This window comes from Gymnodraco acuticeps, unplaced genomic scaffold (assembly GCF_902827175.1).
Source record: "Gymnodraco acuticeps unplaced genomic scaffold, fGymAcu1.1, whole genome shotgun sequence".
Classification (NCBI taxonomy): domain Eukaryota; kingdom Metazoa; phylum Chordata; class Actinopteri; order Perciformes; family Bathydraconidae; genus Gymnodraco; species Gymnodraco acuticeps.
The window spans coordinates 2,052,552-2,068,381 of NW_022991219.1; the positions used below are offsets into that span (position 1 = coordinate 2,052,552).

The 15,830-nt window shown below is 39.5% G+C and overlaps 3 protein-coding genes across 4 annotated transcripts in view; 2 read left to right on the forward strand and 1 right to left on the reverse strand.

The window, feature by feature from the left end:
* Positions 1–1,664: 1,664 nt before the first annotated feature.
* LOC117561740 lies at positions 1,665–4,203 on the reverse strand. 2 transcript variants are annotated; one of them, XM_034239322.1, is made up of 7 exons: positions 4,061–4,203; positions 3,904–3,969; positions 3,610–3,698; positions 3,410–3,515; positions 3,071–3,176; positions 2,176–2,234; positions 1,665–1,848 (listed from the first exon to the last, which is right to left on the reverse strand). In XM_034239322.1, exons 1-7 carry the CDS (start codon positions 4,196–4,198, stop codon positions 1,756–1,758), a joined length of 657 nt encoding a protein of 218 aa, XP_034095213.1. In that variant the 5' UTR covers positions 4,199–4,203; the 3' UTR covers positions 1,665–1,755. The 2 variants fall into 2 exon arrangements, with proteins under 2 accessions (XP_034095213.1, XP_034095212.1); XM_034239321.1 differs by lacking the exon at positions 1,665–1,848 and having other exon boundaries at positions 1,976–2,234.
* A 2,784-nt stretch (positions 4,204–6,987) lies between these two features.
* tekt4 (tektin 4) lies at positions 6,988–14,144 on the forward strand. The gene is made up of 7 exons (XM_034239330.1): positions 6,988–7,603; positions 11,445–11,515; positions 11,617–11,760; positions 11,871–11,957; positions 12,253–12,388; positions 13,076–13,230; positions 13,315–14,144. Exons 1-7 carry the CDS (start codon positions 7,076–7,078, stop codon positions 13,526–13,528), a joined length of 1,335 nt encoding a protein of 444 aa, XP_034095221.1. The 5' UTR covers positions 6,988–7,075; the 3' UTR covers positions 13,529–14,144.
* A 1,539-nt stretch (positions 14,145–15,683) lies between these two features.
* Positions 15,684–15,830, forward strand: part of LOC117561565 (lysyl oxidase homolog 4-like) — a 29,180-nt gene continuing 29,033 nt past the window's right edge. The window contains exon 1 of the mRNA XM_034239058.1: positions 15,684–15,785. The gene's annotated coding sequence lies outside the window, so the exon portion shown is untranslated. The remainder of the gene's footprint in view (positions 15,786–15,830) is intronic.

Here is a 15,830-nt window from a genome sequence, read left to right on the forward strand (position 1 = left end):
ATGTCTTGACTGTGCAATAAAACAAACAAACTGGCGTAGCTTTATTTATTGTGTCCCACCCCCAAATTTGCAGAATAGAAGAATGTGAGAGCAGACAGGTGTAGGTGGTTGAATTTATCTACAATGTTGCAACCTTGTGCAGCAATGGCAGGGGCAGAAACACAAGTCTTACACACATAAACACAAGTAATTTATCATGTCATTTGTTTTAGATAAATAAGGGGAAAACACCAAACAAGGGTTAATGTCCTTTTCCAAAATCAGCCTGAGGGGGTAATATATAATAAATACATAAAGATAAAGTCCATTGTTATAATGGGGTATTTTATTTGTAAATTACCCTTATGAACTCCATCATGTCTGAGGTCGTAAAGTAAACAAACGCCTCATACAGCGGGTGGGCTTTATACCCCCTCCCCCGTGTAGTTCTTCTTCTCTCGTTTTTTTTTGTACTCGCCGTGAAGTGGTTTTGCGGCCTGCCAGTAAACCCAGAGAAGAAGAAGACGAAGTGACGTCAGCGTAATCTTGCCTCAGGGAAAGTACTGCGGTGTGAATGCGATTGGCACTAGCCCCCTGGCGGATTCAGTGCCGTGGTACTTTAGTGCCGGTGTTGTGTCACATTATGCCTCCCCGTCATGAAATGCCCCCCTTGTCACGGGAACGCGCATTTCTAAATGACACGTTTACACCTCTAAATGACACGTTAACACCATAGGTTTACACCTTAAAGCGATGTTTAAAACGAAAAGTAAACGTTCAGGGTTTTTATTAATGGTAATTTTCAGACTGAGTTGTTTAGTGGTAGCTCATAGTCTTGATTCTTCTGGTTTAACTTTTCGCTCCGTATTTGAGGTGTCGAAATTCGTTTGTCACTTCCTTTTCAGTTTGTTTTTTTAAATGTTTTTTTTTTATCATTATTGTTACGTCCTGTCTGTATAAACGTGCTTTAAAATGTAGGCCTATTGTTTAATTTTACATAGTTGTCATCTAATAATCAAAATATGTTTACAAATGTTAGACATTTAGACGTTTGTCAGCATATATGCTATGCGTACAAAATAAAAGTGTGACATTCATGAAACTTGCTCCATTTATTGGTACCAGTCCTAGAACCATACCCTGAAAAATGCTTGAGGGTGGGATTCATAGAAACCTCTTTTGGTGGGGCGGGGGGCATTTTATGACAGGCCTGGCCATCACAATATGCCCCCCCTTGCTATCTTACAACATAAAAGTGTCACATTCATGAAACTTGCTCCATTTATTGGTACCAGTCCTAGAACCATACCCTGAAAAATGCTTGAGGGTGGGATTCATAGAAACCTCTTTTGGGGGTGGGGGCATTTTATGACAGGCCTGGCCATCACAATATTCCCCCCCTTGCTATCTTACAAAATAAAAGTGTCACATTCATGAAACTTGCTCCATTTATTGGTACCAGTCCTAGAACCATACCCTGAAAAATGCTTGAGGGTGGGATTCATAGAAACCTCTTTTGGTGGGGGGGGGGGGCATTTTATGACAGGCCTGGCCATCACAATATGCCCCCCCTTGCTATCTTACAACATAAAAGTGTGACATTCATGAAACTTGCTCCATTTATTGGTACCAGTCCTAGAACCATACCCTGAAAAATGCTTGACGGTGGGATTCATAGAAACCTCTTTTGGGGTGGGGTGCATTTTATGACAGGCCAAACAATAGTTGCATTGGTTGAAATGACAGTGGACAGTTAATGATGGTTCCTTCGGGGCATTATGTGCATCCAGGGCACAAGTACGGTTTATCCACTGGAGGCCTTTGTACACATTGGTGGTGGTACCACCGCTGACAAATGTCACAGCAAATCTGAGAAAACAATAAATACTTGTTATGTAAGGTATGCATTATGGGATTTTGTTATGATAATAGAATATCTCTAATGTATTTCCCACTAACATTCTAACCATTCCTTCAATTATCGAAATCTTTCAAAAACATAAATGTTGTGTTATGAGAAAGAAATACATTTTCAACAAAAATGTATGGAAAAACAAGCAAAACATTAATCCTTTATCAGTTAATGCTGAAGATGCCAAATATAGTAGCAATTACCAACGCAAATGTTATGTTGATAAAGTCTGGAAACATATTTCTGCTAATTTTCTTTATTTGTAATGTGCAATAGGAAATTACCCAATGTTCTTCATCCTGCTCCTCCATCCCGCAGTAAAAGCAAAGCCTGCTTAGATCATCTGTTGAGACAAAACGTAATCAATATCTTCAGATAAACCACATTGCAGATTTGGGGTCAAGGTGACCCATTCCAATTTTTGACTAAAAGGTCAATTATATAAGGACACATTTGTTGTGGTCTTTTATTATTTTGTGTGAAGAAAAGGCAAAACACACACAAACACATAGATTTTCTAAATGATTAAATCTGAGCACAGAGGAGCCATCTGCTCCTTCTTTCACTCTCTCCTTACCCTCTTTAGAATGGGAACCTGCACAATGTCATTACAAAACATCCAAAAACTTCTTTCGCACTGTACGCATCAATTTAAGTTTGGTTCTCATGGTTATTTTGTTGTTCATCACATGTATTAGCTTTACAGCTTTGATTATAATAAGTTCAAGGTAAAAATTAACTGAGGATATCAGTTAAAAGTAATACACACCAATGAGCACATTGAAAGGAGGAAGATGGGGAAATCTCACATCTTAAATAAACCGCAGAATTGAAAGGGTGTGTTAGAGTGTGATGTGTGTAGCCTATATGAAATTGCAGTTGAAGATGCCTGCCTGCGATGCTTCATATGTTATCTGTTTGGAGTTGAGATACACAATATACTGTATGTAGTGACTATTTACCCTAATCTATACTTAAGCCACTGTGTTGCTTTTAAAACCCTGATAATGTCCCTGGTCAAGATTAACCCAACAGTACCAATGGTCCAAGCAGTGATACAATACAACAATTTGCATGGCACATTATTAATATACTAGGTTATTGATGCATACTTATGAGATACAATTAATAAAAGTAACTACATGAAGTCATTGACAATGTTGAGAAAAGGTAACAAACCAGATTCTCTGAGGAGAGAAGTAGCAATGTCCAACCTCAGCTCGTGCACTGCCTTCTGTGAGGTTTCAAACTCAATTGCCTCCCCCAGTAAAATGTTCTCTGCAAACTGAAGAGAACCTTGATTAGTATATGGACTGCATGGTGTATGATTTTACCCTCAAATGGAATACAGACAAATGACCCAACAGATTTAAAGAATGACATGTTGTATATGTGTAGTTTGACACAATTCAATACATCTTTGATCAAGATCTATAAAAGCAAGTCAAGATATTCAGTCTAATTGCTACTGAATTTGAGTTTGAGAGTAATGTTTGGCTAAATGCATTTCACACTCACTTTTAAGGCCAGGACACCACAGGATGTGCTGTCTTGTTGGCGATTATGGGGGAGGGTGCTGCATGTCCACCCTGACACCTTGCAGCCTTTCATCCACATAAAGGCTCTACAGTATGTAGATAGTACATGTGTCAAGATGCAGCACATCATTGTCAAAATACTCATAAAACACCGGAACTAGTACACTGTATCAAATGTACCTTGTAGACTGCAGGCACACCTTCGTTTTGCCTTTCCCTTCTCCAAGTGGATCCAAAAAGAGGGTTTTCTTCTCATGGGGGCACATTACCTTTTATTATTCACATGGAAACACAACATGCATTAGGCAGGAACCATACATTACGCAGGTACGATGTAGGGTATTGTTTAGATTTGATCAATAATAAGTGACAGCATGTATGTGTGGCCCGGTTATCTTGCAAATCACTAATTATATATGGTGTATACAGCACTATAGATACAGATTGGAGCTTAAAATACGCTCCTATTCTCACCACCAACATCCAGTGATGGTTCTCGTTCACAATTCCCACGATGACTGTGTGTGCCATTGGATCAACCTGAGAGTAGTTGCAAAAGTATTACATTCCTGTTGAAAAATGCACATTTGCAACATTTACAAAAGCAAAGTCATTCCAATCATGTACATACCCGGATTCTTCCAAATTTGTGTTTCCAGATGGCGGTCATAGCGTAGCTGTCAATAACAGCTGCTTGACCGTCATTGCGCTGGTTGATTTTTCTGGGTATGGTTCTAGGACTGGTACCAATAAATGGAGCAAGTTTCATGAATGTCACACTTTTATTTTGTAAGATAGCAAGGGGGGGCATATTGTGCCCAACTTTTGACGCCTCTGCAGAAGCGTCAGCCAATCGAATCATATGCCAGTACAAGCTCTAGCCAATCAAACCGCTGCTTGTGTGTCAGGGGCGGGAGATTCATGTGATTGGTTGTTGGTCGAGTGTCAGACACGCCCATCGGCAAGCGTCAACGCACGCCGCTGTGTGGAGGGGCCGTCAAGGCTGCGGGCGTCTTTGTCCCGCGAGATTTCAACGTCTCATGTGGGCGAGCCTCCAGAGCAAGTCGGACAAAATGACTAACCATGATGCAACGCACTAGCAAGACGTTGATCGCAACTGCGCAGGTCTGCGCAGGTCTCGCTTGTCTCAAACAAGCCTATTTACTGACACAAACATTTGTATCATCTGTTGTAGACCCAAATAAATAAAAATCAAATAAGAACTCATTCTCAAAAAAGATAAACGCCATTCTTAAAATGTATAAACGAATATTAGTTGGATTAATATTGATTAGAGTGCACAATAGAAATACAATAATTGAGAGAAGAAAAAGAGATATGTTATCCATCAAAACCCAGTTAGATTAACATTCATTGGATTGCACACTTTGTTTGTTTGGATATGTAGCAAATTAACATTTTAATAGCACTTAATGACTGACTGAATGGAAATCACAATAAATGAAAATGTAAAACGAATAAAGCGATCATGAAAATGTTTCCAAAAAATGAATAAAATGATTTTTGACCACTTTGTTGTTCAGATATATCACATATTTATAACTAAATGAAACATTAATTGAAACAAAACACGGTATAAACTGAGGAGTGACTCCCGTGAGGTTCATGTATTTTCTTCACTCCGCTGGGAAACTGCTCTCATGTCAAGAAGCATCAGATCAGTGCATGCACTGCCTCGTCCAATCAGTGAGCGATACACAGTAAGGGGGCGGGGCGAGTGTCTGAGGATTTCATCGAAGGATGGTCTGGTGGTTCCTCGATTATAGCTCCTCCATTATCGCTCCTCCATTATCGCTCCTCGCTCCTCTGGCAAAAATAAGGCCATTGGGACGCTACTCAAGATGGCGCAGGCAAATCAACTTCCGGTGAGACCGAGACCGAGGAGCGAGGAAATGAAAAATAAGAGAAGTGAAATGCAGCCACAGTCTCTTCTCCTAAATCCTTTTGAATTCTCCTATCCACTATTCCTTAACCCCGGGACGTTTCACTCAGAGGTCAAGGAATAGACGATAGGGTTAGACGTTAGGAGCTGATTTTTGGATTATCCGACCGCAACCAGGGAGAACAGAATCCATAACAAGACATACAAAACTAAAAACGTGACAAAACATCAAGATTGTGACAAGTACGACCTTGGCAGGAAGCTACCGTGGGATACAACAGGTTGAGGGATACAAACAGTTTTCCTCAGTATAATATCATCATTTGGTTTTACCATATAAAGTAATATAAGAAATTGCCACTACAAGCGCTACCTGTACCACGATGCAGATCAAAAATAAAAAGTGCAAATAAAACGTGCAAATGAAGAAACACATTCATGTAAGTGTTTTGGGCCGTTGAAGCGTGTTTGCACGGGTCAGCCACTTTACATAGCACTGTCAAACATATCAAAAGTGTGTGTGTGTGTGTGTGTGTGTGTGTGTGTGTGGTGTGTGTGTGTGTGTGTGTGTGTGTGTGTGTGTGTGTGTGTGTGTGTGTGTGTGTGTGTGTGTGTGTGTGTGTGTGTGTGTGTGTGTGTGTGTGTGTGTGTGTGTGTGTGTGTGTGTGTTCCTTACTTATGACCCAACAGTGAGACAATGACCCTATTTCAAATGAAACAGGAACATGAAACAAATGCTTGGAACTCAGTCGGGGTGTTAAGTGCCACTTCTGCTGTGATGGTTTGAAAATATATGTGTGAGGAGTGTGCTATTTGTGTGCCTTTTTTTAGGAAGTGCACTGTATTCTGTATTTTTTTCATATGTTATACTGACTAACACTTTTAAAGTTGTTATTGTAACTTCCTGATAGTGGCATTTTCCCTGGTCATAATTTATCAATTCAAAGTGAAGGGTGTACATTACATACAGACCATGTTCAAACACACACAGTCCTATACACATAACTGTGACTGAATCTGGTGTGTTGTATGAATGCGTGTTCATGCAGGAAATGAAGTCAGCATGTGCTGAATTATAACAAAGATTTGATGGGAGTGTAATCTGGATTCTGTAGAAAACAAAACTTAAACCAAATGTCAGTAGTGGCTTCAATAATCCTTACACTCCTAGAGACAAAAACATGGCGCACAATGAAGCCTTCTGCTTGTTCTGGTATTCATCAAAAGGTCTTATAACCTGGAAATGGTGAATGTGTTTAGAAATGTATATTGAGTAATGTGTGTGTATTTTTTATTACATTACTTTTATTTATGTCATTATTACAAACTCTATTATATTTATTATCACCTGTGAAGAGGATGTAAGTTCACAGGTTCAGCAAGAATAAAATACATTACAAAGAAGTACAGAGAACAGCAGCAAGCTACAACTACTCTGTACACTAATTAGAGTTTGAGTGGATCCTAGATATTTGTATTATTCATGACCCATTACTATATAACCTACTATGTATGTAAGACTTAAATAGTTACTAGGGTTGCCATTTAACTTTGTCACCTGAGCCAAAGCTGCTCCTGCCAAGATGAGTAACCAGGCAACACCAAACAAACACACAGCTTGGTCTGCCTAAGGACTTGAGTGGGGACACATAACTGATACTGCTTTTATAATAACATCGGCTTAATTCACCTGATCTGTTCACGTATTTTTTGTAGGCCTAACTGTAATTTAATTGGCAAAGAATGAGCTCCGAGGTCTTTGTGTCAAGGCCCCACTATGACAGCAGAGCTGTGGCCCAGGGGGTCCAGGAGAGAGACCTCTCTGTAAAGCCGGATGTCCCGCAGCCGTCCTCGGGCTCAGCCACAGCCGGTTACCGCTCCGCTAAATACGGCCCTGCTGAATGGTTCTCCAACTACCACAGCATCCTCCAGCAGGCCGGCACCGAGAGCCACGCAGCCCGGAGCCTCCAAAGAGAGTCCAAAGCTCTGCACCAGGACACCGAGGCAGGCACTTTCAAGACCCAGGGTGAGGGGACGCGTCTCCTGGGGGAGAGACTGCATGAGATCCACAGCTGGAAGTCTGAGCTGCAGCGGCACATCGAGCAGCTGCAGGCCGACACAGAGTCACTGCTGGCGCTGAAGACGAGGCTGGAGAATGCGCTGGACGCCTCCGAGACTCCGTATGCCATCTCCACCGATAATCTGAGCTGCAGGGCCCGGAGACTGGGACCAGACCTGGTGCGAGACTCCGTGGAAGAGGAGCTGGTGAAGGTGATCATTGGCTTTACGTTGATGTACTGCTGTATAAACTGTATAACACTGACACAGGACCAACCCGGTATCACGGCAAGACGTGAACATGTGACGATTTACCATGCTGGGAGACGTGAACATGTCACGGTTTCGTCCCCTTCAAACGTGACAGCTACACGGTATTGTTAACCCATGTTAACCAGTGGAGAAATAACCGGAAATACCAAGCAAATGCTACCCCGACGTAATGATTTATTTTTTAATAATCACACTCGATTACAGCGATTTTCTTGTTGCCCCAGCTGGTCGACACCCCTTTTAGTATAAACAAAGGCTACATTAATGTATTAAATCGATGTTAATCCATGCGTGTGGATGTGGAATTAACGGACGTGACGTTGTGCGATTGAGTTGCCAAGCAACAGCTTCGGTTCATGTTAATTTACAAACTATTCAACTACAACCGTAGTTATATTTAAAAACATGTTAGAAGGCCTCACGAAATACTAATGCACATTAAAATGTAAATGTGAAGGAATGTGTGTATAACAAAATACATCGGTCATTAAACGAAACCGGAAACAGACGTAGGCAAGATCCTCAGCTCGATGATTGGATGGTTATCCGCAATGCATGCTGGGATTTGGTGTTTATGTGATGTGAAATCTGAAAACGTTTTTTAAAAATACAATAATACTTTATTCCGAGTGTGCTTGCTTTTCTCTTTGAAAGTCATCACATAACGGCATTGTAATACACGGTTCGGCTGCATTAAATATTACATATCTGCCGTAATTCTCTATTTATAGAGCCCTGTTGAGAAGACTTCTAGACAAACAGGAGAACTGCCGCCAAAACTGAACGTGACGTGGATCATAAATATATCAGTAATTAAACAACATCTTACATTTATTTTTCACACAATACGTCTCCTTGCAGTATCAACACTAATTCGGCTGACTTTTATATTTGATCCAATTGGTAGATAGGCTGTATTTACACCATAACCGTGCAGAGCTGATAGAAAGGGACACCTGGTGGTCAAAGCACGTTATTGAATTGTATTATTTTATTATTAGATATTAAAAGGAGGATGTGCAAAACAGACAAACTAATAAGGCTTAATTTAAACATTAAAGAGTACTTTAGGTTAAGGTCTTATTTTGAATAAGAAAAAAGCTTTAAGAAGAATATGGAGGGATGAAACCCTCTTGAAACCGCAGGTCCTTCCTTCCTGCAGCGGTCAGACTTTACAACCAGCACTGCCCCTTGTAGACCCTCCTACACACACCACAACACAGACTATAACACCCCTTGCTGCTAAATACAAACCAACTTTGTGCTATATATGCAATATATATATGCCATTAATAACTGTGTAATTTATACCTGGCCACTAAATCAATATATATGCCGTTTTGTTTTTGATCTGTATTTTTGAAAATTATGTAACTTTTTATCTTTTTTTTAGCATAGGCTATTGTTTATTATATTATAACTTAGTACTTTTTTAGCATATTGTTTATTTTAGTCTAACTTAGTACTTTTTTAACGCATGTAAGATATGCAACACTAAGCTGTCTGTGGCTCTTTCCTGCTGTAACGCTGCACATTTCCCCTCTGTGGAACTAATAAGGGTATTCTGATTCTTTAATGGTCACACATGCAGAGCACACAGCACACACAGTGACATTTGTATCTACAGATAAATATTAAGCCTGACAAAGTACTTAACGTCTAATATATTGCTTTCCTGCAATGTTAACTATATTTAAGCACTTATTTGTTTATTATTTGTTTATTATTAAACTGATATTATACATATGTATTATACTCTTATAAGATGTATGTAGATAGTATAAGAAATGTGCAGAATGACAGTTTAATGGTGGAGTATACACACATATTGATAGATGTCTTGTAATGCACTGTTGAGGAACCTGCGACCCAAGTTTTTCATTCATTGCATAACTACACAGTAGTTGTGTATAATATGATATGTCAATAAACCCTTAGCTTATAAAAATCTTGAAAGGGATGTTCAAACTAGTCATTATATACAGTCTTTAATGAACTATTAGTAGAGAATAACGAGTAATGAATATACTTTATAGGGATCCTATTAATATCTAATAATACAATTCAATAACGTGCTTTGACCACCAGGTGTCCCTTTCTATCAGCTCTGCACGGTTATGGTTTAAATACAGCCTATCTACCAATTGGATCAAATATAAAAGTCAGCCGAATTAGTGTTGATACTGCAAGGAGACGCATTGTGTGAAAAGAAATGTAAGATGTTGTATAATTGCTTATATATTTATGATCCACGTCACATCTTCAGTTTTGGCGGCAGTTCTCCTGTTTGTCCAGAAGTCTTCTCAGCAGGGCTCAATAAATAGAGAACTACGGCAGATATGTCATATTTAATGCAGCCGAACCGTGTATTACAATGCCGTTATGTGATGACTTTCAAAGAGTAAAGCAAGTACACTCGGAATAAAGTATTATTGTATTTTTAAAAAACGTTTTCAGATTTCACATCACATAAACACCAAATCCCAGCATGCATTGCGGATAACCATCCAATCATCGAGCTGAGGATCTTGCCTACGTCTGTTTCCGGTTTCGTTTAATGACCGATGTATTTTGTTATACACACATTCCTTCACATTTACATTTTAATGTGCATTAAAGTATTTCGTGAGGCCTTCTAACATGTTTTTAAATATAACTACGGTTGTAGTTGAATAGTTTGTAAATTAACATGAACCAAAGCTGTTGCTTGGCAACTCAATCGCACAACGTCACGTCCGTTAATTCCACATCCACACGCATGGATTAACATCGATTTAATACATTAATGTAGCCCTTGTTTATGCTAAAAGAGGTGTCGACCAGCTGGGGCAACAAGAAAATCGCTGTAATCGAGTGTGACTATTAAAAAATAAATCATTACGTCGGGGTAGCATTTGCTTGGTATTTCCGGTTATTTCTCCACTGGTTAACATGGGTTAACAATACCGTGTAGCTGTCACGTTTGAAGGGGACGAAACCGTGACATGTTCACATCTCCCAGCATGGTAAATCGTCACATGTTCACGTCTTGCCGTGATACCGGGTTGCACAGGACATAAGGGTCATTGTCTTTGCATTTAAAAAATATCTCAATATGAATTTGAAATTCAAGCAATAGGCATACTAAGAATAAAATAATATTTGGATAAATTCATAATTAACAGGAGAAATATACCACTGTGAAGTTAGTCTTAGGTTGGATATTTGAATTTCTTTAAAAGGTCCCATGTCATGGCCATTTCTACTGATCATAATTCCATTGTTGAGGTATACTAAAATAGATTTATATTGTGCAATTTTCCAAAATCACATTGGTTTCTCATACAGCATTTCTGTATAGTATGTGCATTCAACGGCTTGTTGGAGTTCCTGCAGTCGTAAATGTCCCCTCTGTGGGACGAATAAAGGTATTCTGATATTCTGAGACATCCTGTAATAATATGTACCGGTTTGCACCGTCTGAAGTCCACCACCAGCTCTTTTTTATTCCTTGTCTTAAATTATATTGAATGTATATTTAGCTTCTGAACCATTGGTCAGACATAAGTAGAACATTGAGATTTAGCGTTCTTTTTCAGTTTTTCTATTTTTCTATTGATCAAATAATGTATCCAACAATGAGAAAGTAACCTTCAGAGCACCAATACAATGCTGGCTCAGTTGTGCTCCACAGTAATATTCTCCGGATCAAGTGTCTATTAGTGAGTTTTGTGTCAGAGGAGAACAGCACCAGCAGACGGCTCACTAAACACTAAGTTGTGTGTGACTGTGTGTTTTGCAGGAAGTGGACTTGATCAGAAGTGTCCAGGCTCTTCTGAAGAGAACTACAGCTCAAGTTGTCAGACAGATCAAGTGAGTGTAACATCCCAACATAAAAATACAAATGTAAAAGTCCCTTTTTAGTTTAACGCTCACACTAAATATCCCTGGGTTTGTGTCTCTGTGTGTGTCAGGATGAACCGAGAGGCAAAGCAGACGTTGGAGATGGATTGGTCTGACAAGTACCAGGCATACAACTTTGATGACCACAGTGGAAGACACAGTAACATGAGCACAGACACACGGCACCACCCAAGCTCAGCCACCTTCCAGGACCAGTGAGTCCTTGTTTGCGTATGACTGTGTATCATCATCACATCTTAGAAACAGATCAAATGAGAAACATTGTGAATAACTATCATGCAATGTGTCATTTGTTCTTCTGCAGAGTGTGTAACTGCACATCGTGGACAAAGTTTACACAGGACAACCTGAACAAGGCCCAGCAGGAAGAACAAACCACCCACAGTCTCAGGTTGGGTTGTGTTTCCTTGTGTCAGAAAAACTATTTGTGGACAGTGAAAAAAAACACCTGTTTGTTCTTATCGTTGTAAGAATTCTCTCGAACACTGGTAAACGTTTAACTATTATCTAAGAAAATAGCAACAATAAAAAAAATTTGGTTGATTCCAGAAATCTGAATGATACTTACAAATAGTCATAGATACATGCAAAAATAAGACATTTGTTTGTATAAATTTTCCTCAATAGGCCCATTGTTACACATTAATGAAGATAAATATAGTGATGCTGGTGTGTGTGTGACACAGGCTGCTGGTGGAGCAGGTGCTGCAGGACACCACTGAAGATCTGGAATTCCAGTGCTCCAGTGTGGACCGAGCCTTCAGCCGGCGCGTTCAGGAGCTGATAGAGGCCAAGACCCAGATGGAGACCAAGCTGGCACAGGTAGAGAAACAGACCAACACACAAACTGACAGTGTGACTCATTGTCTAAAGGTCCCCTATTATGCAAAATGCACTTTTTGATGTCTTTTATACATAAATATGTGTCCCCTGTTTGTCAGAAAATAAAACCCTCTCTTTTCCTCCTTACCCACATCTCTAAAAACGGGGGTACAACGGAGCTGATCCAGATTTGCTGCGGTCATGACGTAATATCTGAAATGTGGGCTGGCTTTACGCCTATGGCCCTATCAGAAACGTTGCTGTATCAGAAACAATGCGCGATGTGTTTTGGAACTAATACGGGCTGTGTTTACATTAGCAAGCATTGCTAACGCTGTACTGGAGACTGGAGAGAGTATGTGTAAATAAGCAGGATATAAAAAGGAACTCACCTTGTGGTAAACCCATGAGTGAAAAAGCATTTGAGCTCCATACTGTTTCAGAAATAATCCTTGATGTGGTTGTGAACATGATATGGCATTTAATCAAGGCAGCATTTAGCATCAGCACTTCTCTAACAGGGCTGAAATAGAGGCGTATGAGGCATGGCTAGAATGGGTGATCTGTTTGGTATTTTGAGCAAAACACTTCAGAGACAGGTTTTTTATATATCTGAGACCTATAATATATGCCTACAAATAGTATCATAGGAGACCTTTAATATCTCTTTTGTGATGGTGTGTGTAGGTCCTGGAGCAGATTGGGGCCCAGGAGAGGAACATTGTGTTGCTGCAGCAAGCCATCCACAACAAAGAGGCTCCACTGAGAGTAGCCCAGTCCAGACTTTACCTCCGCTCCCTCAGACCCAACATGGAGCTCTGTAGAGATCAGCCCCAGTTCAGGTAAACTAACAATGCACACTGCAGAGTCTCATTCGATATGTGTCCTCTTCCCCCTCTTAATTTGGTTTGCTCCTGTGTTTGCAGTTTGGAAGGGGAGGTGAGGCAGATTGATGCCACTGTGGCGGCCCTGCAGCAGCAGCTGAGTGAGGCCAGACGCTCCCTGTCCCACCTGGAAGAGTCACGCATCACCCTCGAGAAGGACATTAACTGCAAAACCCACTCACTGTTCATCGAGAGAGACAAGTGCATGATCCACCGAAAACGATACCCCGCGGCCTCCAAACTGTTAGGATACTGAAAGCAATGACTCGGAGTGTTTTTGTGAAATGTAGCAATTTTGTTGTTTTTCAAATGTTACCATCCTGGATTATATTGTCTGTTTTTTTCTGTGTTGTGAGGATCAGTAAAACAAAATTAAAACAAGAAAGCCTGAACATTGATTATTATTAACACATTTAAAAGTATTTAAATTCACAAAATCACTAATACTGACAACTATCAACAATGTGCTGAATTCATTTTTGTGTAATAAGGAAAACCATACTGCAGCGTTGCTTACTGATCTCCATATACACTGTTGTACTGATAAGTTTTACAGCATTTCTTACACAAAAGTATTAACTAAACATAATACAGTCACAATGTAAAGGGAAGAAGGCTTTGAAGTCCTTAAAGTTTAACAGTCAAGTTTAATATACAATATAAACAGGGTACAAGGCAGTTGTGAAAGATGTACTCAGAAACTGTATTTATATTCTTTTAAATGGTTCTCTTGTAGCATTTACTGTATACAAAATATCCACTCCATGAGAGGGAGCTCTTGAGCCTCAATATATTGTCTCATGTCACATTTCATTACAGTGAGCTGCTTGTCTTTAATGTTGCACTCTTCTTTTCCTTATACATGTGATGTTTTGGTGTTGTTTTGTTTCTTTCCGTTAACCGTCAAGTGGGAAATAAGTATTTTTTTTGTGTTTCTCTTAGTATCCTAAGATACTGTTATGTTTGGCTGTGGAAAAAAAAAAAAAAGAATTATTATTATGAAGGGCAGACCATCTATTTGTATTTGTTTTTTTTAGAAAGGGGCAGGTCACATAAGATTTTATTCTTCTCCCTGCTCCTTTTCGCTCAATGGTAGAGTCATGTTTTGTGGCAATTATTGTACATTTGGTTTTGCGTACCATGAGTGGGACAAATAAAAATGAAATGAAATGAAATGAAATGTAGGTATATTTTATAGGTTAAAAAATGTTCATGTTAAAATCTTCAATCACACAGATTAAGATGTAACCAATTGTGTTACGTTAGTAGCACAGTTATTGATATGTGTATGAAATGTGTGTTGTTTTAGACGAGCTACCTGCTATCCATTTTTTTTTCTTCTGCTGAACCGCACTTAAATCCAGTGATGAAGAACGTCAAGATTTCTAAAGTCATCTAACAAAAGAAGAGTTGAAAAGAAGCATCTAAACTTTGTACAATTGACATAAATCACACTTGAATTGTATTTTTTAATGCATATTTAGTTTTAGGGTCTGTTTTTTATCGTCAAAGCATTCTAGTGTCATCTTTAGGAATACGTGCTACGTGTTGTTCCTTTTTTTTTTTATATATGGAGCTCCATCCATCTCTATTCTTAGAGAGCTTCCTCCATGTTAGGAGGTGCCACGACTGAGGATGTTACGAAACTGAACTTTATGCAAAGAGAAAGAAGAGTTCAGACAGGCTCCGTTCTTACTGCGCAGCACATAGTATTTATGTCATGACACCACCAACTGTGGGCATGGGACGGTGCCAGCACTGTGGTGTGTGTGTGTGTGTGTGTGTGTGTGTGTGTGTGTGTGTGTGTGTGTGTGTGTGTGTGTGTGTGTGTGAGCATGTAGCTTTACCATTGTGTGGTATGAAAATGCACGCCCTTTCAGTTTTTCAGACATCAGAAGGGAAAGTGATTTTTTATTTTTTTTAGAGTTTCAATTAGGATTGGGCAAGACTTTGATACACACGGTTCAGGGCACAAACAATAAAACTAATATTCTCTTACCATGCATTTTACAGTATTTAACATGTTTTGTGAGAGAAAATCCTTATAAAATAACACTTTTATAAGTTGAGCACATGTGACCTGTGAGAAAGTGGTTGGCTTAATTAGCAAGAGTTAAGAGTAGCAATATAATGTAAGTGAGTAAAGTAAGTGTTCATACATCTATGTTGGGGTGCATCAATTATTCAGTATGTCTGATTTGACTACAAGTAACCTGAAGTTTATTTATCATGTTCAGATTGTAATTCCTTTGTGTTTTCACTGATGTCCATGGTTAAATGGACGTTAGGTGATGGATAGGACAAACGTGACCTTGTGAAAAAGAGAAAGTTGCATAAATGAAGAAAATGGGAGGGATGGATGAAGTAGCAGATCTGAGGGAGTGACAGAAAAAGAAAGAGGGAGGGAGAAGAGGAGAAAAGAGAGACAGCAGGACCAAGCTCACTGCCTTCCTTTCCTCCAGAGCTCTCTCCCTTCTTTCTCCTCGTGACTCCAGGCTGAGATCAACAGATAGGTGAGTTTGGCTTCAGCTTTTTTCTCTTTACTTCACCTATTGCTA

What these genes read in the sequence shown, in the direction of transcription:
- tekt4 (XM_034239330.1), top strand. Translation starts at nt 7,076, where the DNA reads ATGAGCTCCGAGGTCTTTGTGTCAAGGCCCCACTATGACAGCAGAGCT. An exon ending in CAAGTTGTCAGACAGATCAA is followed by an intron (nt 11,516 to 11,616) that starts GTGAGTGTAACA and finishes TGTGTGTGTCAG; the next exon opens with GATGAACCGAGAGGCAAAGC. An exon ending in CAAACCACCCACAGTCTCAG is followed by an intron (nt 11,958 to 12,252) that starts GTTGGGTTGTGT and finishes TGTGTGACACAG; the next exon opens with GCTGCTGGTGGAGCAGGTGC.
- LOC117561740 (XM_034239321.1), bottom strand. Translation starts at nt 4,198, where the DNA reads ATGAAACTTGCTCCATTTATTGGTACCAGTCCTAGAACCATACCCAGA. An exon ending in ACCATCACTGGATGTTGGTG is followed by an intron (nt 3,699 to 3,903) that starts GTGAGAATAGGA and finishes GAATAATAAAAG; the next exon opens with GTAATGTGCCCCCATGAGAA. An exon ending in TTCTCTCCTCAGAGAATCTG is followed by an intron (nt 2,235 to 3,070) that starts GTTTGTTACCTT and finishes TTGTCTCAACAG; the next exon opens with ATGATCTAAGCAGGCTTTGC.